The 24,240-nt window shown below is 53.4% G+C and overlaps 8 protein-coding genes across 8 annotated transcripts; all 8 read left to right on the top strand.

The window, feature by feature from the left end:
* Nucleotides 1-2,280: 2,280 nt before the first annotated feature.
* On the top strand, nt 2,281-4,902 carry CC84DRAFT_1216582 (uncharacterized protein; the record flags this gene model as incomplete). Its single annotated transcript, XM_018182819.1, has 4 exons — nt 2,281-2,441; nt 2,501-3,077; nt 3,126-3,311; nt 3,361-4,902. The coding sequence occupies 4 exons, from the start codon at nt 2,281-2,283 to the stop codon at nt 4,900-4,902; spliced, it is 2,466 nt and encodes an 821-aa protein (XP_018038024.1).
* Nucleotides 4,903-5,205: 303 nt separating this feature from the next.
* On the top strand, nt 5,206-6,966 carry CC84DRAFT_1163779 (cytosolic iron-sulfur protein assembly protein 1). The gene has a single exon (XM_018178335.1). It carries the CDS (start codon nt 5,440-5,442, stop codon nt 6,784-6,786), a length of 1,347 nt encoding a protein of 448 aa, XP_018038023.1. The 5' UTR covers nt 5,206-5,439; the 3' UTR covers nt 6,787-6,966.
* A 487-nt stretch (nt 6,967-7,453) lies between these two features.
* CC84DRAFT_704536 (uncharacterized protein) lies at nt 7,454-9,167 on the top strand. The gene is made up of 2 exons (XM_018187113.1): nt 7,454-8,482; nt 8,533-9,167. Exons 1-2 carry the CDS (start codon nt 7,701-7,703, stop codon nt 9,122-9,124), a joined length of 1,374 nt encoding a protein of 457 aa, XP_018038022.1. The 5' UTR covers nt 7,454-7,700; the 3' UTR covers nt 9,125-9,167.
* A 4,188-nt stretch (nt 9,168-13,355) lies between these two features.
* CC84DRAFT_1087782 (uncharacterized protein) lies at nt 13,356-15,185 on the top strand (the record flags this gene model as incomplete). The annotated part of the gene is made up of 2 exons (XM_018174216.1): nt 13,356-14,012; nt 14,058-15,185. The coding sequence occupies 2 exons, from the start codon at nt 13,356-13,358 to the stop codon at nt 15,183-15,185; spliced, it is 1,785 nt and encodes a 594-aa protein (XP_018038021.1).
* A 317-nt stretch (nt 15,186-15,502) lies between these two features.
* CC84DRAFT_1118155 (uncharacterized protein) lies at nt 15,503-16,953 on the top strand. The gene is made up of 3 exons (XM_018175512.1): nt 15,503-15,992; nt 16,156-16,310; nt 16,402-16,953. The coding sequence occupies exons 1-3, from the start codon at nt 15,766-15,768 to the stop codon at nt 16,740-16,742; spliced, it is 723 nt and encodes a 240-aa protein (XP_018038020.1). The 5' UTR covers nt 15,503-15,765; the 3' UTR covers nt 16,743-16,953.
* A 256-nt stretch (nt 16,954-17,209) lies between these two features.
* CC84DRAFT_1144357 (uncharacterized protein) lies at nt 17,210-18,070 on the top strand. Its single transcript, XM_018176453.1, has 3 exons — nt 17,210-17,332; nt 17,382-17,578; nt 17,630-18,070. Exons 1-3 carry the CDS (start codon nt 17,253-17,255, stop codon nt 17,896-17,898), a joined length of 546 nt encoding a protein of 181 aa, XP_018038019.1. The 5' UTR covers nt 17,210-17,252; the 3' UTR covers nt 17,899-18,070.
* A 288-nt stretch (nt 18,071-18,358) lies between these two features.
* Nucleotides 18,359-20,280, top strand: CC84DRAFT_1163772 (PLC-like phosphodiesterase). The gene is made up of 2 exons (XM_018178334.1): nt 18,359-19,634; nt 19,686-20,280. The coding sequence occupies exons 1-2, from the start codon at nt 18,503-18,505 to the stop codon at nt 19,901-19,903; spliced, it is 1,350 nt and encodes a 449-aa protein (XP_018038018.1). The 5' UTR covers nt 18,359-18,502; the 3' UTR covers nt 19,904-20,280.
* A 2,273-nt stretch (nt 20,281-22,553) lies between these two features.
* CC84DRAFT_1216576 (uncharacterized protein) lies at nt 22,554-23,588 on the top strand (the record flags this gene model as incomplete). The annotated part of the gene is made up of 1 exon (XM_018182818.1): nt 22,554-23,588. The coding sequence occupies one exon, from the start codon at nt 22,554-22,556 to the stop codon at nt 23,586-23,588; it is 1,035 nt and encodes a 344-aa protein (XP_018038017.1).
* Nucleotides 23,589-24,240: the final 652 nt, after the last annotated feature.

Raw genomic sequence — 24,240 nt, 5'->3', positions numbered from 1 at the left:
CAGCATGGTAGCTCTATTTGAGATATCTATTTTAGTGGTTCGCGTCGAGACACACTATCGTAAGGGCCGCACAGACTTCACGTTACGGCCGTCCTAGGTGGCTCTTCAACGCTCTAGAGCCTTCCATCACGATCTGTTGGTTGTCAGTATCACATGTCTCTGGCTTTCGCCGGACGGAGCTCCGATGTCCCCAGCAGTCTACGAGCTACAGGCGGCGGACAGAAGGGTCTCCTCCATGAGTCACGACGATCCCGTGCCCACAACACCCACTTCAACGTGCGCGCCGGGGGATCGTCGACGTTCTTCACGTGGGGTTCAGCCTATTTCCGGGATGCCTCGTTTTTCGTTATCGTTAGTGTCGTCCAAGCGATTGGATCCCACCATCAGCCACCGCAGTCTGTTCGGCGAGCATTTTTGTCGCAAAGAAATGAACGTCTGCTAGACTTCAACCATATCAACAGGGCTTAGTCATGACTTGTGACAGCATGTATTCTTACTAGTGTGCCGGCAGCGAATTTGCTGTTTCAGGGTCCAGCTCCGCCCAGCAATTCACTTTGATGCACATCAGAAGAGAACCTTACTTTGACCTGTCAGATGTAGCAATAGACACCTGCATGAGGTTGTAATTTCGGCATGGAAGCAAAAGAATACGAGGTGATATCGGACGCGTTCCTGGACCTCGATCGACGGCAGGGACCCTGGTTTGTTGGCACTAACACGGCAGATCGCGCATGGAGCGATTGGCGAAAGAGATCAGCCCTTCGTAAATTGCACAGGCCAACAGATCACAAGCGCCAACGACCTCGCAGCTGAGACAAGCGCGAATAACGTATTGTTTTGGACCGATCGTTCCGAATGCTGTAAGAACTTCTGCTCGAAGTCTCCCAGGCGCACACTTACCCTCCACCTACACGTTCTATACTGGTTTTTTAATGATACGAAAGAACTTGAAGCAGCATTTGCAGCGTAACAAGCCACACATTCAGGGGTTTGTAGACGCGTTGCAACGATGAATCCGCAGAAGCGCGATGGAAGCCTAGATTTGCGGACTAGAGACTGGTGCAATTGCTTTCATGTCATCGCATTGGCTACCCGAGCTGTTGAGCGTTCATGGTAGCGAGGGCGTGCGTACTTTCAGGAGCTATACCTCTAAAAGCAGTCATTCCGGACCAACGTTTGGGCTAGGAAAATATTAGCCGCGGGGTAACCGTCAGATCTCTTTCCCTTCCAAGGACTCGGGACACCACAGTGCTTGATGGCTTGCACTGTTACCACGTCTGGACTACACGCCTAATCTCTGTACAGACTCTATTTGCTTGACGGCAGCATGAGCAACCCAATGAATAACTCGTCGCGCACAGTTACTCCGTGTCAGTAACAAGACCTCGGTCACGTCCGCGGACGTGGTTGGCTCGAGAGATAAACTTTGAGCAAAATGTACTAGGCAGATGGTTATCATAGTGACCCGGAGCATTCTAGCATAAGTCCGGAATGACGAACTTTCAGCTCGATCCAGAAGCGGGTCAGCCACAAAATGGCGCACAGCTGCTACAGCCGTGAGGCGGCCGCTCTTCCTTATATGCTCCGCTAGGGCTTCCGTCGAAACTTTCCACTGGCTAAGTTGCGCTCCAGTATCGAATATGTGCCTGTCGCCTGGCGTACCAAGCGGAGACCCATCATCGACGGGGATAGATTGGTGTGGCGTTCGAAACGCCGCTTGCCTAGCTCTGTCGCTGACATGAGGTCTAAAGTACGGGATAGGTAGCGTAGGAGGTGGAAGGCATGAAGCGGCGGTAATAGGCTAACTGCGACATGCAGAGTGGATTTGAGCCGTGTTGTTAAGGTCATCTTGGCCCATTGTGTTCCCGTGTATACAAGAAAGCGGCGCCCAACCTGCATCATTCGCACATTGCTGCCAATTACCGGACGTGTGACGATAGAGGCTTGCGCACCTCGGCGCCTCCTTCACGCCTTCGGAAAGGTCTCATCGACGCCCAGGATCGCTCATCATTTCTCAACCTCTGGGCACCTGAGGTACACCGTATCTGCAATTACAATCGTGCGCTGGCCGAGTATGGGTTCTGCCTGATCACTACGCTCGATATCGTTGCGTTACGACACTTCCAAGCCACTCGGAGCACAGCGGGATTAGGGAAGTGACCTCGTACGTTTAGCGAGAGAAGGTTCGCCAAAGCATCTACATGTATGTCATCCAGATACTACCGCAATTGCACGCTTGCTAATCATGGCAGAAGCAGTTGATTGAAATCAACTCAAAACATGCTCTCCACGATAGAGGAGCACTACCCGATTGGGTCCAAGCCGAGTCTACATTATATTCCCTACCTAATATTCATTTCGTATATTGTGAGCTTGATCGGAGCGTTCACGACGGTTGAGCTTCTTCATCGACGAGTCTCTGGATCAGGATGGCGCGGCTGGTGAGTGCAATTCGTATAACACATTTACGAAACCCTGGTATTGACTTGCCCCGTTCCAGGCTACAGCTAGGTGCTTGTTCAGTATCCTTCGGACTGGTGGCAATCTGGTGCATGCACTTTGTGGGTAATCGTGCAATAATTCTCGGAGGAGGTGAGAGCGAGATCCAGCTCTACTACAACGCGACATACACAACCGTCTCGGCGATTCTACCGATCGTTGTGATTTTCCTGGGCCTTTTAGCTGCTGATCGATTCCACAAGAACAACAGGAACGCGACAACACGCTATGTATCGTTACTGATATGCGGCATCATGTGCGGAGCCGCTGTGACAGAGATGCATTACCTGGGCAACCAAGGAACAACCAACTATCGACTGAAGCCTCTTCCAGAATACATTGTTGGAGCTGCTGCTATAGCAATTGGTGCTTGTCTGATCGCTTTCGGCTTGTTCTTCCACTGGAGCGGACATTGGATGAACAACATCTGGCGCCGAATCATTGTTGCTTGCTTCTTGGCCGTCGCGGTCTGCGGCATGCATTGGACGGCTGCAGCAGGCACACATTATGAGCTTCGTGGATATCACCAGGGATCTGGGAGTGCGCGCAACACAAACGTTATCATTGCCGTGTGCTTAGTAAGTGGAGTTCCAGTCCCCTAGGATTGACAATGCTAACGATGCCAGTGTTTGGCTGCTTGTGGACTATGCTTCGCAATGGGCTTCATCAAACAGCGACAAGAGAAGAAACAGCGTGATCGCGCCAAACAGGTTGTGCTTGCGGTCGCCACCTTCGACACCGAAGGCAGACTTCTTGTTACGCCTGGAGGTTTATTGCCTTGCCAGACCATCACCAGGCAATTTCACCAGAGGGTAGGCACTCCTTTAACATTGCGAATTGGACTTCACTGACCAGTCTCAGACGTTCGACGAAGAGTTCAACACACGACACCCTGTCTTCCAGTGGCTTTTCCGGGTGTCTCGACACTGGGGAGGTATCGTAGACCTCATCCCTGCGATGCGCGACCACCTTCAACACACCGGGTACTTGCAGGTCAGCACCCCTTTAGGCAACCATAGCCGAGACTCTATGGGGACTGAAGAAGGTGACTCTACCTACTCTGCCGTCTTCCGCCAAATGTTTTGCGTCACAGCCCAGGATATTGCAAGGAGCATGGAGACGAGACTACAAGACCTTGGTCAACTCTACGAGGATGTCCTCACCACGGGTACTTTGCTCTCAAGAACCATTTTCAAGGATAGTCAAGGGCGGCCCATCATTGCGAGCGACGTCGTTGCGCCGCAGAAAGATGTAGAAGCTGGTCTGAACCCCGTCTTGTTCGGCCGAGGACAGCTTCTTGTCCTGACACGCAAGGTCGACAAAGAAGAAGCGGACCGACTTCAGAACATCGGTTATCGTTTCGCCAGCACCAATCAGATCGGGGACCACCTCGCTCGAAGCATGCAGATATCGCGCCAGGATCTCAACGGACTCATTGTTCGCTTACAGACTTACTGCGAGAAACGGTTGACCATTCCCAAATCTGGGACCTACCTTGCCTCGTTCCTGCTGCAGCCATCTCCTGTAATGAAAGGGATCGATGTCATTGTGTCGAAGACATCTCCCGACCGACTTCCCATGGTGAAGTTCATGCCGAATGACCCGACCCCGAGGCAACTAAGACTGTTGTCTACTTTCAACGGTCTTACTCTAGACGAATGTCTAGCTCGCATCAATTCTCGCTCCGGATCAGTCAGCGAAGATGAGATCTTCATGGAAAAGTTCCGTAATCACATTCAAGAGCTGGTCGCGCAAGTACCCGAGCCGGCCCTTCGCCATGCTACCTTCTCATCTCACCAACTCGACATTGCGCATGGCGTCCGAGGACAAAATGAGGCATTAACAGCCACACTATTTGCATTTTGCGGAATTAAAGAAGTGTATAGCCAATCTCTCCAGAGCGAGAAGCTGCAATACATCCCGCTTTCGTTCTTCAAGACGAATCTGAGAAGTTATCCTGGCTGTCCAGACCATGCTATACTGGCGCAACAGAACCACAAGGAGTTTGGCTCACTCTTTGCCGTTGCGGGCGAGCCAGCGATGCCAGCATCAAACAGCGGCGCAAAGTGGACCAGTTTCTTCCATAGCAAAGGCAGGGCCATGTCCGAGGTCACAGTTCCCACTGACAATAGCTCGGAGAAAGGCCTCGTTCACATCTCGGAGACGGCTTTGAATGCCCCAAGTAACACAGGGTTTGGAGGCATCATGGTCAGCCAAGAGGTTGTCATCAGCCAGGACGCAGGCGTGTCACAGATCGAGCTACAGGAGATGGGAGTGCGGTCACAAGCTGGCGTGGGCGACAGCGAGCAGCTCACCATGGCGGACCGCCTTCTTTCCATCACGACGTCTTTCCGAGACCCTCATGCCAGGATGCTGGCAAAAGACCACACTGTTCGGCGGTAGGCTTCAGCTCCGCAACTGCCCTGGGGCAATGTTTCCTTGAGTCTTTTGGCGTCTTTGGTCTGGTCTCCGATACCCGATACTCTGCGAGGCAGTCTAGTTTCTTATGTATGTCACCTGCTATAGTGACGAGGGTAAATGATCGGCCAGGCACATGCGCCTCAGTTTTTGATTCGGGCGGTGTTGAGGCGCGGATATGATGAGCTTGACGCTGTGGATTCGAGCAGACTGGATACAAGTCTTTGCGAAAAATGTACAATACTGAGAATAATTGTCAATGAATTCAATCTATAGACGTCGTACGCGATTGCCGGTCATTCGTGGGATGCAATGGAGGGGCAAGTCTAGCGAGGCCGAAGCTTTGTTCTTTGCCCCACGTACAGACAGCAGCGTCACTCTTCGGATACGAGCAGCTCTCAATCGCACCCCAAGCCTGCAACAGCACGCCTTCCGTACCGCACATACATGAGGCTTCCTCGCGCCGGTTTACCTCGCCCGCCTACGACCTGACGACGCCAGCCGCGCAAACCGCAGCGCGCAATGGCCCCCCCACCTCCCGCGCCTGCTCCGAGACACGCACCCACGCACACGCTCCGCGCGCTCGCCACGCTGACGCCGCCCTCGAACTCACGCACCTGGCAAACGGCGCCGCACCCCTCGCAGCCCATCGTCGCGACAGCCTGTTCGGACCGCAGCGTGCGCATCTACAGCCTCACCTCGTTCACGCTCCTGCACAGCGTCACCGGCGGACACAAGCGCAGCGTACGCAGTGTCTCATGGAAGCCGCACGTGCGTGGGCAGGACGTGCTTGCGACGGGCTCGTTCGACGCGTCGGCTGGCATCTGGCGGCACGCGCAGCACCGGCTCGAGCGCGAGATCACGTCGAGCACGGGCGTGGAGGACGACGACGAGGACGACGATGATGAGTACCAGTTCGCGTGCATCCTGGACGGGCACGAGAGCGAGATCAAGAGCCTGAGCTGGAGCCCCAGCGGGCAGTACCTCGCGACGTGCAGTCGGGACAAGAGCGTGTGGATATGGGAGGAGCTCGAGGAGGACAACTTCGAGACGGTGGCTGTGCTGCAGGAGCACGATGGGGATGTCAAGTGCGTGGCGTGGCACCCCGAGGAGGATCTGCTGGTCAGCGCGAGCTACGACGATACCGTGCGGCTGTATCGCGAGGACGCCGACGACTGGGTGCAAGTCGCGTGCATCACGGGGCACACGAAGACGGTGTGGTGGGCCGAGTTTGAGGGGAGTGGCATGGCGAAGAGGGATTTCCGCGCGAAGAGACTCGCGAGCGCTCAGCAGGAGCAGGATCGATTCGTTGAGGAGCTGGAGAAGTCGGGGCCGAGGTTGGCGACGTGCTCGGATGACATTTCCATCAGGATATGGAGGCGGAAAGCGAGGGAGGGAGGACACAGCGCCAACGGTGGCATGCCGAGTATCATCCGCAGCGCCGCCGTCGACGAGGACTGGTACGAGGACGCTGTGCTCCCGCAAGCACACGAGCGCGCCGTGTACTCCGTATCGTGGTCTCGGCGGACAGGCATGATTGTGTCTGCGGGCAGCGACGGGAAGATCATAGTGTACAAGGAGAGGTGGAAGGTAGCTTCAGGGTCGCAGACGGAGGCAAACGGCGACACCGTGGTTCCGGATGCTGATGCGCCGCTTACGGAGTGGGTTGTTGTTGCGGAGCTGTTCTCTGCGCACGATGTCTTTGAGATTAATCATGTTGTTTGGGCGGAGCGGGCGGACAAGGGGAAGAGGGAGGGCGAGGAGGTGATTTTGAGCACGGGGGATGATGGCGAGGTGAGGGTTTGGGTGTTGGAGGAGCAGGGAGAGAAGGGGGAGAAGGAGGAGGAGGGTGCTGCGCCGCAGGTATGATGTGAGGTTGAATACGATACAATATAAAGAGGTCGCTGTCTACGTACGTTGAGGGTTGGAAAGTCTCAACGTAGGTTTCCAAGGAACCGCGAGTGGCATCAAGACAGAGACAGATGTATATATCCACACCATTCGATAGTGACGATAGCCTGAATCGGATATCTGCAAGTTGACAGAACCACACTTTCTGCCGCGTTCAATCTACTTGAGGGTGTAGCTTCACTGGAATATACAGGTTATGCATGCGGCTCTTGTGCGTCGCTTGAGTTACCAGAAGGGAGCAGCAAGTCGCGTGTCGGTTGCCAGGGTCTTTGCATAAGTGTACGTATTGTGCCGTCATCCATACCCCTATCAAACATCCATGTCAACACAACGCACGCCAGCCATGACCCGCAAGATGGACTTTCCGATGATGGCATTCAAAAGGGATAAATCAGAGATGATGTAGCTGCACGTGCTCGAGGGAAGGAGTTTCAACTGCTCAGCCGGGGGCGCGGATGACGCTGGGCCAGCTTGCGGCCGCCGTCACTGCCAAGGAATGATCGAATCAGGGAATGGGGGCCCGTGAAATTTATGGACTGATTGTGGACTCGCGCGTCCTTGGGAGATCGCGACATATCCATCATCTCTCCTCCTTATCGTCCTGCATCCGATCACCTGCTGCTGTGTCGCAGCTCCACAAGCTCCGGCTCCATTGACGCTTCAGAGCTTCTCCACTCACGTCATCGGCACGCGCCGGTTTCTGTTCCGACCTCAACGCTTTGGCACCAGCGACAGCTGTCCCCCACGAAGCTGCATTGCAAGCTTGCACAACGCCTTTCGGGCGAAACTTGGAACCACATCCACGCGCCGACGTAATCGCTCGCGCCCACACCTATCTCAGCCGCTGCACCCGCCCACCCGCCCCGCAATCAATGCCGCCGAAACGCAAGAGGACCAACACCGTCTCCTCCGTTAAGAACGCAGCCATGGACGTCGCACAGCCATCGTCACGCGACGCCTCCGACGAGGGCGCCGAAGACTCTGTCCTCCAGCAGGTCACCTCCAAGAAGGAGCGACAGGCCGATTCACATGTCTCCGCGAAGCGAACGCGTACCGAAAAGAATGCCGACGGCGAGAACGGAGACGTTGACGGCCAGCCGGACCGCGCAAGCAAGAAAAGCAAGACGAGCAACTCTGGGGATGAGGGTGACCACGGCGTGAACGGCGAGGCTGGCACCATGCGGATGGCACCTCCGCCAAAGGCCGGTCTGGTGGATCCAGTCGGCTACAAAACGAACCCGCCGCCGGAAGGGCGCCCCGTCAGAGTGTATGCAGATGGTGTGTTCGATCTCTTCCATCTGGGCCATGCGCGCGCGCTTCAGCAAGCCAAGACGGCGTTCCCCGAGACACATCTCATTGTGGGCGTTACTGGCAACGAGGAGACACACCGCAGGAAGGGACTTACTGTGCTTTCGGCTGCAGAACGCGCCGAGAGTGTGCGCCACTGCAAGTGGGTAGACGAAGTCATCGAGGACTGCCCCTGGATCGTGACTGCAGAGTTCCTCGAGCAGCATGGAATCGACTACGTCGCTCACGACGATCTCCCTTACGGCGCAGACGAGGGAGACGACATTTACAAGCCCATCAAAGAGAAGGGGATGTTCCTGGTAACCCAGCGAACCGAGGGTCTGAGCACCACTGGCATCATCACAAAGTAATCTCGCCCACAATTTTCCAAGGGTAGCCATGCTAATCTCCGCGTAGGATTGTTCGCGATTATGACCAGTACATCGACCGCCAGCTCAAGCGCGGTACTTCGCGTAAAGAGCTCAATGTCTCGTGGTTGAAGAAGAACGAGCTTGAATTCAAGCGCAACATGGTCGAACTGCGCGACAGCATCAAGAACAACTGGGCTACAACCGGCCAGGAGCTTACCAAAGACTTCCGCCAATTCTGGCAATCTAGCAGGCCTGCGAGTCCTGCCAGGACTCCCACCCGTGAGCGCACCGAGCGCGAGCTGGCAGCAAGCGCGACTTCTCCATCCGCCTTGTCGCATCTCAGCCATCTGGAGATTCCTGGCCGCGCATCCGAGCGAGGCTCATCAGAATTCGCTGCAGGGTACAATCTTGGCTTGATCGGTGGTGTGAGGTCTTGGGTAAGTACTTCACTTTATGTCGTCAGACGGGGGCTGATATATGACAGATGGCACGCAGTCGCCGCAACCTCAACGACAGCCGCCCACCGAGCCCTTCGGATGAAGACAGCCCAGACGAGCATGAAGCAAGCACGAAGGAAACGCCACGTGGTCGGGCTGGCAAACAATCTTCAGAAATGGACGCGCGGTTGTAATAAGTGATGTTCCATCCTAAACTTCCCCGACGTATAAAAGTCATGTCGTCAATAGGCTCCGTCGGGCCGGCGAACGCTGCTTCCTGCCACAAATTAGCGAGTTTGAGCTCTAACTGTTGACGCTGCCCGGCAGTGAAAAGACGCAACTTCGACCTCATTTGGAGAACACTGCTTTTCGTATTCCCTCCGACCTACGTCATTCCATACGTGTCCTGCCCTGCGGCCTAGGCCAGGAAATTTCAGCTGCGCTGGCATCTGGGGCGAAGCGGTTGCACATCGCGTTCGGCTCGGCAATCCCATCGACTTCGCCCTACTGCGCCTTATACTTTGTAATCAACGGTTTCCTACTGCCTACGATAGACTGAGCGGGGAGTGTAGTGTTTCCTACTTGTGCTTGGTGTGCGAGCGATAAGATGAGATGAGTTGCAGATACACACACTGCCGCGGATCGGAGCCGGAGCGGTGTTGACTTAATACATGCACATATACACGCTTGATCGTATCTTTTGGGTTGAACATGTGAAGAAACAGATGCAGCCAACCGGTGAGGGGGGGAGTGGCGAGGTTGTTGGTGAGTGCGACCGCAATCGCAATCAAGACGAACGATTGCTCAGACGAGGAACGGATCGGATCGCAGGCTGGTAAGACGGGCTGTGATGGTTTGACTGACTGCAGCGTCCTTTATATGTCGTTTCCCTCCCACCGCAATGAGCAACGCGCGTTGCAATCCAGACAACAAGCAGCATGAGGGATTGCTATCATCCTCATTGTCGTCGGTTAGCTTAAGAAAGCAACGAGAAATCGATCAGAGCTAATCGGACGAACTGTTCCGACAACAGCTTCCACTGTCGAGCAGACCGCGTGTCTCCAGCGCCGCAAGCAGGATACTACAGTACACTGCCACCTGTCGACCGCTCGCAAAACTCAAATCCACACAGGATCATCGCCTTCAGCGTGCGGTACAATCTCCATCTACAACCAGATACGCTTCTGTACATTGCCACTACTTCGTTACTACAACTCGCACGTCATACCAGCACACACCTGGGAACTATGTGCCGCGTCCTCTTCATGCAGTCGGCCTGCAGCTGTCCTCCCGCACCCTATCCGCCGTACATCGCGATTTGTGACAGAGGGCGCGCAGCCAAAGACAAAGACAGGCCTCGTGGTGTCGCTTGCCCGCTAAGGATAGCGCTGAATCTCACACAGACGAGACCTTGTGCGTGGTGTAGGGAGGTGGAGAGGGGCGAGGTGATGAGGGAGAGGATTGAGGCCAGGAGGAGGGGGTGGTGGCGGTAGAGAAAAAGAGGTGGGTGAGGGGTCGAAGGAGATGGGGGCTACATTGCATATGGGAAGGAGCTTTTAGGGGTTTTAAGTGTGGGTGGAGACATCACTATGACTTAGACGGACGTTGAAGAAGATGGGACGAGAGATGAATCAGGACCGTGATGATGCATTGCAGGGGGTGTTGATGTCTGAGGATGGAAACTCTTCTCTTGCAGTCACTCAGGAGATCCAAGAGACTCGCGCGTCTGGGCCCACGAAGTCCTGAAGTGGTCTTTTAGCAGCAGGCCATACTGGCATGAGGGGCGCGTCAGCCTCTCCAGCTTCCTGGGTGGTAGTCCTCAATGGTTGGATGTTATTTGTTTAGAATTTATCTGATATCAAAATGCTTTTGTCTGCTTTGTAAGCATATTTTTGAGTACTGTTAGGGCACCCAAAGGAGTGCACCGTGCTAGCTAAGAGCTTCGTTCCGAAAACCATGAACCTTCGCTGTCTTGCGGACCCTGTACATAGTCTTCACTGACAGCAGATGACATAAAGTGAGCACGATTTTCGAAAAGATTGCCTCCTTCTCTGGTGATGAATTTGTGAGGCTTCTAGCTCCGTCGGGCTAGGGGTCGTTGCCTGAGACGGCAGATGCGATGCTCAGCCCTACATATACTACAAATATGGGGCACCTCTCCACCACTCTGGTACACCTATTCCGCTTGTTCGCACGATTTACTTATTCGCCGCTGTCTACTATACTTTGATCGGGTAAGATTCACAACCTCTGTGCGGCGAACGTACAAAGGCCCGGCTGCCCCAGGCATGATCCTTACGCAGGCTACAACGCCAGGAAAACAGCGTCTCACCGGGCTCATTGTGAGTCGTCGCCCTGTACCTCACGTTTCGCAACGCAGGGAAGTGACTTCGGACCATTCTGGCAGTGAGTAATGCTGCCTTTTGACCACAGCATCTGCGAGTCATCAGAGGGGCATTGGCCAGGCGCTCTGCCAGCCTTTGCGAGGCAACAAAGACAAGGCGCTGCAGGCTGCATACATATAACGCACGACGTATACAGCAGCACGGCTTATGGGGCCGCATACGGAACATGTTTGACAATGGCATGTTATTCACGCCCTCGTACATGGCCAACACATCGTACATTTTCGAATGAAGCTGTTCGTACCCTCTCCGGCCGCACCGCTCCCAGGTCTGGAGCCTCTCGGCTGCCGGCCATCGGCCACACGTCGGACGGACGACTCCCTTGCCGCAACCTCGAGGCGAGCAAGCTTTGAGGCGGTACATGTAGATCGTCTGGCACGGCGGCGTTTTGTTCAAGACGGAATCCGTCTGACGCGGCAGTCGCAGTACCTGGGTGGGTGCAATAGCAGGGCGACGCGTATATATACGGGATGAGCAGCGGGATGAGCAGTCGCAGCCGCCGAATCGAAGACCACGGGCAACATGCGCACGGCAGGTGCTGGCTGCTTTTCTTTTGCCATCCGGCCTTCACCACCGCCCTGTTTTGCGCGCCGTTCCCGGGTGTCAAAAAAGTGAGGCTGTTGGCGGATGCGGCTGCGGCTGCAGTGAACAGCCAGCCAATCTCGCTTTCCTGGCCGCCCGCCTAGCCCAAACCGGGCCCGGAATTCACTCTCGTCGAAGCCTCTCACGATTCCCTCGCTGCGTGTGACAGCTGCCGCTGTGGGCCCAGTAGCCACTGGAGCGGCGAATGGGTAGCTGTGTGGGCTCTGGGAAGGCCTGCCTGCACGCTTCACGAATGCCCTTAGCAGACACTGGGCCGACGTCGCGCAACGGCCACGAGAGCCCCAGGCCGTCCCCCCAAGTGGCGATCCGCCTCCGCGCTGCATTATCGAAAGCACGGCCGTATCGTAACATGCCCTTTAAACAGGACGCAAGGGCCCCGTCCTTCGCTGCCTTGATGTGACCACCCGCGCCGTCCGTCTCTCACCGACACATCGCACCAGTCAACGATCACAGGAACGAACGAGTCAGCGCCCGGTTTGAATTCCGCAACACACCTTGCAGCGTCTCATTCTAGTGAAGCGTGCCAGCTAGAATAAGACGTCTAGTATTCCTGTCTGCCTTTTCTGTTTTCTCTCGCTTTGCTTTCCGCGGCAAAGCCTTTTCGTCTAGAAGTTCTCACGCAGAACTTCGTTCCGCAAACGTCGTGTCTCCCTTCCGCAAACGTTGTTGTATATCTTCCTTTGAGCACATCGCCATCTCAACGCTTGCCTCGACCATGTTAACAGCGCACACACCCTGATATTGCGCCCCAGACCTCACAGGCCTGAGCACATGCGAAAGGTATAACTTTCCACAAGCGTGAAACAGACACTCTGCCGCGTATCGCAGCTTGTCTGTCTGACTCGGATCGCCTGGCACGTTCATGCGGCTACCCGTCACTCAGTCAACAATCCGCGAACACGTCTCGATTGTGTCCTCGCAAACCGCGTGCCTTTCTATACCGTTTGGTGGCTGACAGAGTTGCAGTGGAGGTGCAACGCTTGCACTTTGCTTTACTCTACATTACCGGTCGCTTCCCCAAGCACACCAAACCTCCTCCCTCCCTCCCTCCCCTGCAGACCGGTTGTCGGTCCCTCACCGGCCATTGCAAGCTCATGAAGACACGACCACCTAGGAAGAGCTGTAACGGCTTCCGTCGTCGCCAGACCATGAATGCGCAGACTCCGCCCGGCAGCAGGGCTGCTGACGCCTTCTTACCGCTACCTACGTCAGAAGTGGAAGGCGCTTCAGTTGGCATACCAGCTAATGGGGCGACGTGGGACAGCACCATTGTCTCTTCAGAGGGTGTTACACGCGATGAAAGCCGCCACCACCCGGCGACAAGGATATCATCCCACAAGTATCAGCGACCCCGGAGCCTTTCCATGGCTGAAAGAGATATCGCAGAGGACCTTGTGGAATATCTTAAGAGTCACGTCAAAGACATGCCCGAGTACCAGAACGAAGCGCAAATTGAGGAGTTGGCGGATGCTTACAGGCATGCTGCAAGGCTACCTCCGATTACGAAGCAATCTTTGAGCGAACTCGACATCCAAAACATTATCAGCAACATCAAATTACGTCACGACGTTAATTTCGACAAAGACTTGAGCTTCAGACCAAATAACGAGGGGTCGAAAGGGCAACAAAAGGAGCGCCACTCAAGAATGTATTGGCTTGCGTTGGAAGCTGAGCTGCATCTGTACACAAGACTTTTCCAAGGCACCCCACCGCTACGATCATCAGGGCACGCAGACCCGTCTGTGTACTTCCAGCGCGCACAGAAGCGGGTACCAAAGGTGTTCGAAACGATACATGATGTTTTGAAGAGCCTAGTCCCCGATAGAGACCATCAAAGAGTGGACGAGCATCTCGATGTACGAATGCTGATGCAGGAGATCGAGAAGGGTGTATGTGATATGGTCGCCTTGGTAGAGTGGACCGCACGGCTGCTGAAGGAGCATTGCGCTCCTATGCGAGACGAATGGGTCGACAAGATGGTGGGGCTGATGCGGAAGGGTGCAACTGGGACGACTTTGAACATGAAAATCATTGTTGAGAGTCTCAAAGGACTGATAGGGATGCTTGAAACTATGAAGCTTGTGAGTGCACTTTCCTACTCCACCTTCAATCGCTAATCGGGACAGGACGTCGCAAACCATCAAATAAGAAATCTCAAGCCGTTGCTCATCGAAGACACCATCAGCTATGAAAAGCACTATCACTTAGACCGGATAGTCAAGAAACGCTCGAAAGTCAACTTTGAAGCAGCTCAGAGGTGGTGGGCCAACGTTGTTGAACGCCTCCAAGTCCATCACGCTCCCGCAACTAAGCCAGTGAACCGAACGGGTTTGGACATGTTCGCACAAGCAGTCGTTTCCAACGCATTCTCGCGCGACACCCGGCAAGAGCTTCCCGACACGTTTTATCTGGACTACGATAGATTGCGAGCACTGAAGTCGGAAATTGAGGATTTGGTGCATTTCGAGATATGCTTCAGCATGTTCATTAAGTTGCGGAAGGACTTAGGACATGATGTAGCATTGTCGAACGCTGCCAGACACCGCCTTCGCTCCTCACTAACCGCGATTATGGGAGAGTCTATCGGCCACGGTTCACAAGCTTGGATATACAACTCTGAGTCGCTCTCGCTCGAAATCTACCGACAAGCGCAAGTCATGGCAGGACGATCTCCTATCTTTGGTCATCACAGCCTGCAAGCCACAAACGAGTACCTTCGCTCGTTATTCTATAACACCTTCACGTCTCACGCCTCGACAATGGAGGCCACCCTCCTCCCGCAGGTTCTCAGCTCTATCCACAAGCACAGCAACTCCTCACCTACTGAGCTCTACAACAGCCTGGTAACCTTGCCACCACCGACCTCTACGCCTCCTTTTATTCCAGCACCACCCACTGTCGATACGTTTTCCTTCTACAACAACACACCTCAAGATAGACTCTGCGACCTTGCCAGGCGTATTTCACATATTGTTCTTTTGCACTGGCGCATCTGGGCACCCATCACATACGTGCAAGACGACGCATCAGGCTTCGTTACGTACCTACCAATGCCGCCGCCGCCGCCGCCGCAACCAGCGATCACGACATCCACAATACCACAATCCGCGTCACCGCCACCACCTGCGCCAATTTGTCCCCCACCGACATCTGAGCACGATGTACAGGTAGTCAGTGTAATGAAGACAGGTGACGCGCCGGATCCGGGGTCGGGCTATGAGAGCAGTGTCTCAGATCACACGAGGCTGCCTTGATACGTTCTTTTCTTTTGTACTATACCCAGTTATTTCCCCCAGGGTATAACCCTGGCACACGGCATTTTCGATTGCATATGCATAGCGGCGCGTTACGGTTCAACATTAGCTTAGGACTCGATCGGTTGGGTCGAGCAGGGCGCTCCTGATGGGCTGGCCAGGTTAGCTTAGGATAGGAATATGAATCAACGTAGTCTCCACTACTCACCTTCCATGGGTCGCACTTCTCGTGTCGTGTCGTTCAATTGGGCAGTAGTTTGACGAAGAATCGGGGTCTCAAAGAGTACAGATGGAGGGGCGCTATGCTGGAAGTGGCAGCGATGGGGAGCGTTCGGGTAAGCTAATCCGCAAGCAAGAGGTGCGGAGTAGTACAGGGGGCGCACTACTTCGCACCGCACCGCACCACAGCCCTGCGGTTTATAAACAGTGAACCAGCCTCTCGGCGAGCATTTATCCATCCAGCGGCACTGCACAGAATATACACAATACTTCATCGGCCCCATTGCATTCTACAAATCCATTCCGCCACCCCCCCTCTCTCTCTCTCTCTCCAAGCTCTCTCTGGCTACCTTCTTCCACAATGTCCGCAACATGGACCGGCCCCGGCATAATGCAAGCCTTGGTCACCCTCGTTCCAGATTCCAAGCTCGATCAGGACACCCTCGAGAAGTGGTTCTACGAGGTCTACCTCCCGGCCGTGCTGCAGACGGGCATCGTGCAGAACATCACAGCGTGGAAAGCGGCGAGTCCGGGCTACGAAAGACAGTGGATGATTGTGATGGAGGTGGGAGATCTAGAGATGGTGCAGTAAGTAACTTTTCTTCATAGCTACAGATCTGGAAGCTTGAACCTCTGCGGGTACCGACCGGTATTTGCGGATTGGTTCGGATCTGTCCTAGGTTGAGAGTGGGGGGCGAGAGGATGGTCCCTTCGAAATGGAACTGTAGTTGACGTGTGGCGCGAACTCTAGGTATGGGAATAGGAAGCACGTGGGAGGCGGCTTGCACGAGATTCCGCGGACGAGCGAGATATTTCCGGGCGGTGGGGCGGTGGATGAGTTTGTGGATTTTGAGAGTAGGATTTTGGAGCGGGTTGAGGTGTATGGGGAGGAAGGGAGTACGGCTGGTAAGTGTGATCTACTGTCCTGTCCCGGCTCAACTTGCGGGTTGATGGGAGTGGACATTGAGTAGGATCGGAGTAGGCTAAACACCCACAGATGACGTGACCACCATCATCTACGCCGCCATGCAGCCTGCACCTGGTGGTGAAAAGGATCTAGATGCATGGTACAGGGAGGAACACAATGAGCAAATGTCGAAAGAGCCGGGGTATAAACGGACGACGAGGTACAAGCCGCTGTTCCAGACGAGAAATTCAGGTAAGGGGAAGCCAGGGGGGTTGGATTTCGTTGCATTTCATCAGTTTGGGGAGGGAAATAAGGTGGGCACCGAGGTTGAGCCGTTGGATCCGATGACGGAGTGGACGAAGAGGTGCATGGCGGGTTGTGAGAAAATTGATGCGGCGGTGTATAGGAAGGTGAAGACGTTGAGGGGTTGATAGATGGGGTTTATCGAGAACAGGCATTGAAGTGACAATTTCTCCAGGTGCTACAATACTTCTCATCTGCGTTGTGATCGCTGGGTCACAAAGAAGGGTGATGGGCCTCTTGGGTCCTTGTCGAGTACGCGATTTGGATGATCACTGTTCGGCTTGTTGGAGTAGATGGTGGTGCGGAGCGTTATGCTCGTCAGGTTGCGTTAGAATTTCGAGATTCTGAGAGATATGCCAGAAACAATGCTCCACTGCATTATTTTAAGAATGTCGTAGTGCTGAAGTGACCAACGGGAAGCGGCGGAGGAGCACTGGCAAATCAACTATTTAGGGTTTAGCGCTGTCGATTTTAGCATCATATGACGTGACGTGCCGGTTACGTCCTCACATGTCAGAGCTTCAAGCTCCAGTCCAGCTCAAGGTCTAAATAAAAGATACTTTCTCCCACTGTCAACAGCTCCTGTCCGATATACCAGTTCCTCATTCGGCCTACATACCCTTCTTCCCACCATAATTATGGACAATTCGCTAGCCGCATTTAGAGACGGAAGGTCCCGACAGCTCCGAAAGCTTGCAGAAGAACATTTGCAGCACGAGTATGCATACAATTGCAATTGTAAGTCGAACAGAGCTGACAATTTGTAGTTTGAACCAATCCGACCGCGACATAATTAAGAGTGCAGCTAGCAAAGTTTCAACCCATGCCCAGGTTGGATCACTCTTGGGTATCGGATTAGGCGTATATACCGCATTCAGGCTACGATCGATGCGCCTGGCGTATTTCAACGCTTTTAGGGCGATGGAGAAGCCTGTCGAAGTCAAGTTTGCGGACGGCCGAACCCGTATGGTCTAATGATCCAGTACACAAGGGTTCGTGACTAACGATCCTACAGAACCCATTCCCGATATTACGGACAAGCTTTCGCCGTCGAAATGGAGTGATGCGGCCACATACTTCTTCTTCTCCCTTGGAGGTCTCTTCCTCGGTGGTGAACTGGGGTTCTTCAGCGGCACCGCATCGGCGTCGCGATCTATTGCCCAGGACCCCCAGGCTAAGGAGCGGATAGAGAAAGCTTTTAAAAACTATCGCATCGATGTCATGAAGCAAGAGATCCAGCAGCTCGAGGGAAAGAACACATCTGGACAGATATTCAGTTCATAATGCAGCACCCTGTTGGAAGATGCGATTAGAAGGCAGACCCAATGTGTAGGATGCGGCTTGGAGAGGCTGAGGACTACTACCTCTGTATATATTATATGATAATGTCAATATCGATAAGAATCACGCGGAATGCTCTTGGAATGCCACCTCATGCGAATCCAAGACAGGCCAGTATCTAATCGGCAGCGCGGCTATGCGAAATCTTGGCTGAACCTCTATAGGCTGAAAGCTTGACCCCTGATGTTGTGGGGCGCCGCCTGCACGATCGACGTCATATTCTCCCAAGCGCAAATCTGCAATGGCCCTTGTTATAGCTTTCAAGGACAACAATTGCGCACCAGATTCTTTCAATTTCTCTATAACTTTACTCTGGCATATTTTCGTACAACGTCTGCGTTTCGCCGTGATACCCATTTCTTCTTTTTTTTTTTTTTTTTTTGTATAGCATTCACGCGAGCTTGCGGTCACGAAGCAAAAACACGACGGACCGCTTGGCAAAACGCCAGCAACCTTCAAGAAGCTCGTCGCCAGAATTTAGAAAAAGACACCTTTTCCGATCCTCCTGAAAACAGAAAGGCTACGTTGTGAGCCCGAGAAAATTAACATGGGGCCGCTGTACCTCCTTCTATGGTTTGCGAGCCTGGTCACAGCGCAGTTGGAGAGCACTTCTGTCGAGATTATCACAATCACCGGAAGCAGTGCTATATCGAGCGGAGAGGCACCAGCCGCCACAGTACCTTCAGATTTCGACGGGAGCACAATAGCAACAGTCAGTTTAACCGCAGACGTCTCAGGAAGTACCGGCGCGACAAATGCTACAGCATCCGCGGGATCGTCCGGAGCATCAATAGAAGCTACATACACGCGACTCGTGGGCGGAACGAGATCAGCAACATCGACCGTCTTGAGCGCAACAAGTACCACGTCAACAGCTGCCGCCCCCGTGAACACACAGCCCTGCAACAATTATCCCGAGCTCTGTGAGCGCAAGTACAGTAACATCACCGAGGTCTGCGCACACAACAGTCCTTTTGTGAGAGCAAATAATGCGGCGTCGAACCAGGAATTGACCGTCACTCAGCAATTGAATGATGGAATCCGAGTACTGCAAGGACAGGCGCATTATGTAAATGGTACTCTTTATTATTGCCACACAAGTTGCGACCTTCTTAATGCAGGCACTGTGGAAGATTATCTTCGCACCGTTACGGAATGGGTCGCAGCCCACCCTTTCGATGTCATTACCATTATCTTCGGTAATTACAACTGGCAAGATACAGACGAGAACGGAAACCGCACAGTCACCTCTAAACAATTTGCGGAGCCCATCGAAGCATCAGGCCTCATGCAGTATGTCTACCAGCCGCCTAAGACAGCCATGGATCTCGCAGACTGGCCAACACTCGGAGAGCTTATCATCCAGGGTAAACGCGTTATTACGTTTATCGACTACAACTTCGACACCGACGCAGTGCCGTATCTCCTCTGGGAGTTCTACAATATCTGGGAGACGCCGTTCAGCCCTACGAGCGAAGACTTCACGTGCGAGATTCAACGTCCAGATGGTCTTTCTGAAAACAAGTCGAGGGAGATGATGTACATGGCCAACCATAATCTGAATGTACAAGTCAGCATCGCGGGACTGAATCTGTTAATACCGAATACAGCGGAGCTGAACATAACGAACGGTGTCAATGGGCCAAACAGCCTAGGTGAAATGACGGAAAATTGCACGGGTAAGTAGCCGTTGCTGAGAAACTCGTTCGTCGACGCTGACACAGGTGTAGCCATGTGGGACCGCCCGCCAAACTTCCTTCTTGTTGACTACTACAATCACGGCTCTCCCATGAACGGCTCGGTCTTCGAGGTTGCCGCACGTGCCAACAATGTTACGTATGACCGCAAGTGTTGCGGCAAAGCAGCCAGCTTGGGTGTGGTGCTTAAGATGCCTTCACCCACTTGTCTAGCTCTTGCTATTGCAGTCATTGTGGCGTTGCTGCTATGATTTGTAGGGCAATGTACGGCAAGAAGCTTGCGAGGCGAGTCTTACTGAACAAAGATAGTGTACCTCACAGACTCCGCGGGAGCTGAATTTCTAGCGTGATATTGTTTTGCTGTTTGTGTTGCATAGCGATTTGGTTTTGAAATTGCATTTACGGTGGACGATTGAATTTGAGACCGCTCGTTGAAAAACGGGTATGTGTGTATTCACTTAGTTAAGGGACCCGCGTTACAACCGATGCATCTTGCGTGCAGCTCGTTAAATCACGGGTTCAGTGGGCCCAGGGTAGACTCGGCGACCATTACAGCAGACGTTGCTAATGTATCCATGAATGTACGATACAGGTGTCAGTTTCCGAGAGTCTCAAATATATATGTACCGTATCGTAGAGTTCCAGAAGGAGAACAAATTTCAAAATCGCACCGGGAGCTAGCAAATACTGTACCAGCGTGCTGTCCATCACTAAAACTACGATTCAAACGACCTCCACGGCGACCGCGACTAGTACCAAGTAAGTCCAACATGTTCCAAGATCGCGTGGAACAATCCGGAAGTTTGCGACACTCGGATCGTTGGCACCATGTTCGAAAACAATCCCATGACAGTACTGTAACAAGGGAGTTTGTTATCCGGTAGGAACTTGTACCAATTCTGCTGCGCCTGCGAGAATGTTCATGAAGCGAGCTGCTGCAGGACAGGATTTGCGCTTGTTTGAGTCGCTTTACAATCCTAACTGGAAAGATGTTGTGCCGGGTGCAAAGGAAGCTGAGCAGGTGTGATTGTCATGTAACACATACCCATAAGGCGCGAAGAATAAGAATACTGGTTCCTACGAAACTTCGGTGAGCCACCATATTTGCTGGTTGGTTGCGATGTCTGTTACATTGCGGCGTTGAATGCCTGGTTTGTACTGTTGCCTTCACATACAACGCATATGGAACCGTCAAGTGACTACTTATCCTCGGTTTATTGCGTCCGACGGCTGTCATTGTCAGGCTGTCCTTTCGTTGCTTACAGTTCGAGCCTTAAGTGTCAACCAAGGTCCATAATGCTTGAGCATCACCGGGACTTTCAGGTCATGTTGTGCAGCTGTAGAGATCTACTAGAGTCACGGCAACAAGGAAGGTGTTAGCGAAGAATGGCTCGATCTAAGCCGTTCCAGTCTCGATGTTCAGCATGGAAGGGCGCCAGCCTCATCTTCACGGTAGCATAGTAGTTGCACAATATTGCCCATTCATGCATTGACTGTACTGGATATTCCTTAACAAGGTATTCTGGTAGCCCCGCGTTTCAGTAGAGGCCCTTCAACCATGTAGCCAACAGTCATATTCCAGACCAGGCGACGAAGTTAGAAACGCCACTATGCTTTGTCTGTCCGTGAGTCGGTAAATCATACTCGACTTGCAGGTATACTATACTTGACTTCACCCTCATTTAGAATACACTAAGATGGAATTGAGGGTCAGGAGCTAGGTTCAGGGTTAGAGATGGTTGATGTTGGTTAGGTTAGCAAAGGGATAGGGCAAGGAGTCTGCTCTATATAATTGATATGGTGGAGGTTTTGGTCGAGTATAAGATACCGGCAAGTCAAGTATACTCTACCGACTCGCGTCGTGTCCGAGTCGTTATGAGTGTACGAGAGGCTTAGTGAGCCTGCATGGTACCCTCGGAGTCGTCAGTGCTGCCCTGGCGGTTGGGGTTCTGCAACGAAGCAGTCAGTATACGGCTCTGCAAAACATATACCCGGCACGGCTTTCATGTTCGGAGACTCATAGGGAGGATAAGAAGCCTTGATGCGCATGGAAATGGATATCTAAAGTAGTTCAAGTTCACGCTGCACCTACTGTGCGTAAGGTCAGTGTGGTGGGGACATCTCTCGGAAAACCGCGCCTTGACGTATACGACTAGCGTCATTGCCTAAAAGGGATCGTGCCGACATCCCTATATTGAGCTCCGCCACACTCCTCGCAAGCTTCCTCCCACCCTCGACGCGGTTTGACATCAACATGTCTGTTTGATGACCTCACAACTAGAGGCCCCGCTATCCGGATTGGCTCGTCAACTGCTGCGAGGTCAGCATCTCAAACGCATACGTGTTTGTCCTCACAGGTAAGCTCGAACTGGCCCTCGTCCTCTTTTATGGGGACGACTCTGAAACGCACGAGCGCAACTGCGCATTCCAGCCTTATCGCGTACTAAATATACCCGGGCCCCGTTGATTGTCGTGGATACAGAGGCAAGATCGCGTCCTGTGGGCTGTGCTGAAGGCAACTTCGCGCCTTGCGAGCTAGGCTGCCTTCAGTAATTGAACACACGTTTATACCGACCCCGCGCTTTCAGCTGCTGTACACTTCTGTCGACGTCCAGCCTCATTCGTTTCGGTGCCTCGAGCAGTCCCCTTCTCTTGCTTGTTCAATTGCTACATCTCAAGGCAAATTGCAGTTTTCACAGCCTCATCCTGCTATACCGCTCAGACCCATCACCGTCACTTGCGGGGCGGAACAGCGGTAGCTCCGACATACTCCTCGCTGCATCTCAACCTAGTATTCAAAATTCGGGTTGACCGTCTTGTTCACCAACACCCTAATACTCCAAGTCTTCGCTCGCTCACAAAAGCCCACTATCACTTTTGACACGCTCGATAAATCTCACGATGTCGACTTGCTGTGGGACGTGCGACCATCGACAACATGCAGTCCACGACTCCTCAAGCACAAGGCCGCCACTTGAAGTTGTCCTCGTCGTCTTAAAGTTCAAGGCCCCAATCGTTCCCACCATCGCGGCACCATATGCGGCCCTCAATATACTGTTGAACAGTATCACCGATGCACCGGAGACCACATCACATCCGACAACCTTTACCACATGGTCGCCATGCCTGTCTAGCCCGAGTACAGTCGCAATCTTCACTACGGCAAGTGAGACTTGCAGGGACAGCACATCAGTAGTATTTGCGACCGTACTCAAGCACTTGTCGGCACCTCCGAGCGTCCACCATGTATATCTGGACTATTCCATCGTCTCACTTGCTGCGTCATCACCCGATGAGAGGATACCGTGCGATGTAGTTGTGCTGCAAGCACCGAATCCTGGCGTGGCAAGTGCGATTGGAAAGCATTTTGGTTGGGATCCGAAACGGTCTTCATTGTCAGCCCAATTGGGTGCCTTTGGACCGGCCGCGTTCAGCAAACCAGGAGACCTTATCCATGACTTCTGGGCTTGGGCTGAGCTCCACCCAGGCGCTCCGACCTCTCCTTCTAGTTCGATCGGAAGCGGATACGAGAGTTTCGATAGCAGACCAACTCTTGTGAGCATCAACTCCGACGAAAAGAATATGTCACTATTCTATGCCGAGGACGAGGAACGACGGAACATGGAAGACGAGACACTCGTGATGATCTTCCAATGGAACAATCACACCGATGCTGATAGATTCAAGCATCCTTTACAGAGGAGCTACGGCCACAACGGGCAGGAAGTCAGCAATGATCTATGGGACAGACATGTCGCACATCCTTTACGGCAGGCGACAAGCATAGGTGCGAAAGCCGACATGTATAAGCTCGAGCTACGAGGTGTGGAGCCGAGGATGGGTAAGGCCGCGGCTCGGGAGCGTAGCGGGAGTAGGAGGTTCAGCACCATGGCGTCGGGCTTTGGCGAAAAGGTCAGCGGATTGTGGGGTCGATAAACCAGTATCGATAAGTCGTAGTCGATAACAGGAGAAAGGAGGAAGGAGACTACTGTGGGCGAGCAGGAGGGAGGATGGACCGAGATGAGAAGCCGAGGAAGCAAGGTCGGAGCGGCCGCATTATATGACCACAATGGCGGCCTTGCAGGAAGAAGTAACGCTCGAAGCGGTAGGTAATGCTCATGACTATTGGTGTCTCGACGGGATGGGGCTACTTACACCCCACTTAACGACCTAATGCAGCAGTTGTGGCTTGAGAATATGAAGATCTTCCAACGGCGCGTTCGTCATCGCAGATGCTTACCAGGTACTTGGATCCAAGCATCGGCGCTCCCTTTTTATCGGGGGCCTGGTGCACGGGGACAGCGTACGGGCGTTTTCGAGCGGTGGTATGTGCACTGGAGAGAGGTTACCCTCCAGCGCACACCTACAATTTCGCTCACCACTCACAGCCACACGGCGAAAAAAACAGCACCGTGATTCCTCCATCCGTACAGGAATATAGATTATGTGAGCGAATCATAGCAACACAAATTGAAAAAGGTGTTCACATAAGCCGCTATGGAGCGTTACTTGCACGAAGTCCGTAGCGCTATGACCGAACAGATGTGACGGTGCCGTTGCGGATCGTCTAATCGTGGGTGAATCAGCC

Source organism: Paraphaeosphaeria sporulosa (assembly GCF_001642045.1).
Source record: "Paraphaeosphaeria sporulosa strain AP3s5-JAC2a unplaced genomic scaffold CC84scaffold_4, whole genome shotgun sequence".
NCBI classification, from domain to species: domain Eukaryota; kingdom Fungi; phylum Ascomycota; class Dothideomycetes; order Pleosporales; family Didymosphaeriaceae; genus Paraphaeosphaeria; species Paraphaeosphaeria sporulosa.
The sequence above is the reverse complement of the archived record's forward strand: the minus strand, read 5'-3'. Positions and strand labels throughout refer to the sequence as shown.

What these genes read in the sequence shown, in the direction of transcription:
- CC84DRAFT_1144357 (XM_018176453.1), top strand. Translation starts at nt 17,253, where the DNA reads ATGGACAATTCGCTAGCCGCATTTAGAGACGGAAGGTCCCGACAGCTC. An exon ending in GAAGAACATTTGCAGCACGA is followed by an intron (nt 17,333 to 17,381) that starts GTATGCATACAA and finishes GACAATTTGTAG; the next exon opens with TTTGAACCAATCCGACCGCG. An exon ending in GTTTGCGGACGGCCGAACCC is followed by an intron (nt 17,579 to 17,629) that starts GTATGGTCTAAT and finishes ACGATCCTACAG; the next exon opens with AACCCATTCCCGATATTACG.
- CC84DRAFT_1118155 (XM_018175512.1), top strand. Translation starts at nt 15,766, where the DNA reads ATGTCCGCAACATGGACCGGCCCCGGCATAATGCAAGCCTTGGTCACC. An exon ending in GGAGATCTAGAGATGGTGCA is followed by an intron (nt 15,993 to 16,155) that starts GTAAGTAACTTT and finishes CGCGAACTCTAG; the next exon opens with GTATGGGAATAGGAAGCACG. An exon ending in GGAGGAAGGGAGTACGGCTG is followed by an intron (nt 16,311 to 16,401) that starts GTAAGTGTGATC and finishes AAACACCCACAG; the next exon opens with ATGACGTGACCACCATCATC.
- CC84DRAFT_704536 (XM_018187113.1), top strand. Translation starts at nt 7,701, where the DNA reads ATGCCGCCGAAACGCAAGAGGACCAACACCGTCTCCTCCGTTAAGAAC. An exon ending in ACCACTGGCATCATCACAAA is followed by an intron (nt 8,483 to 8,532) that starts GTAATCTCGCCC and finishes ATCTCCGCGTAG; the next exon opens with GATTGTTCGCGATTATGACC.
- CC84DRAFT_1163772 (XM_018178334.1), top strand. Translation starts at nt 18,503, where the DNA reads ATGGGGCCGCTGTACCTCCTTCTATGGTTTGCGAGCCTGGTCACAGCG. An exon ending in AATGACGGAAAATTGCACGG is followed by an intron (nt 19,635 to 19,685) that starts GTAAGTAGCCGT and finishes ACACAGGTGTAG; the next exon opens with CCATGTGGGACCGCCCGCCA.
- CC84DRAFT_1163779 (XM_018178335.1), top strand. Translation starts at nt 5,440, where the DNA reads ATGGCCCCCCCACCTCCCGCGCCTGCTCCGAGACACGCACCCACGCAC.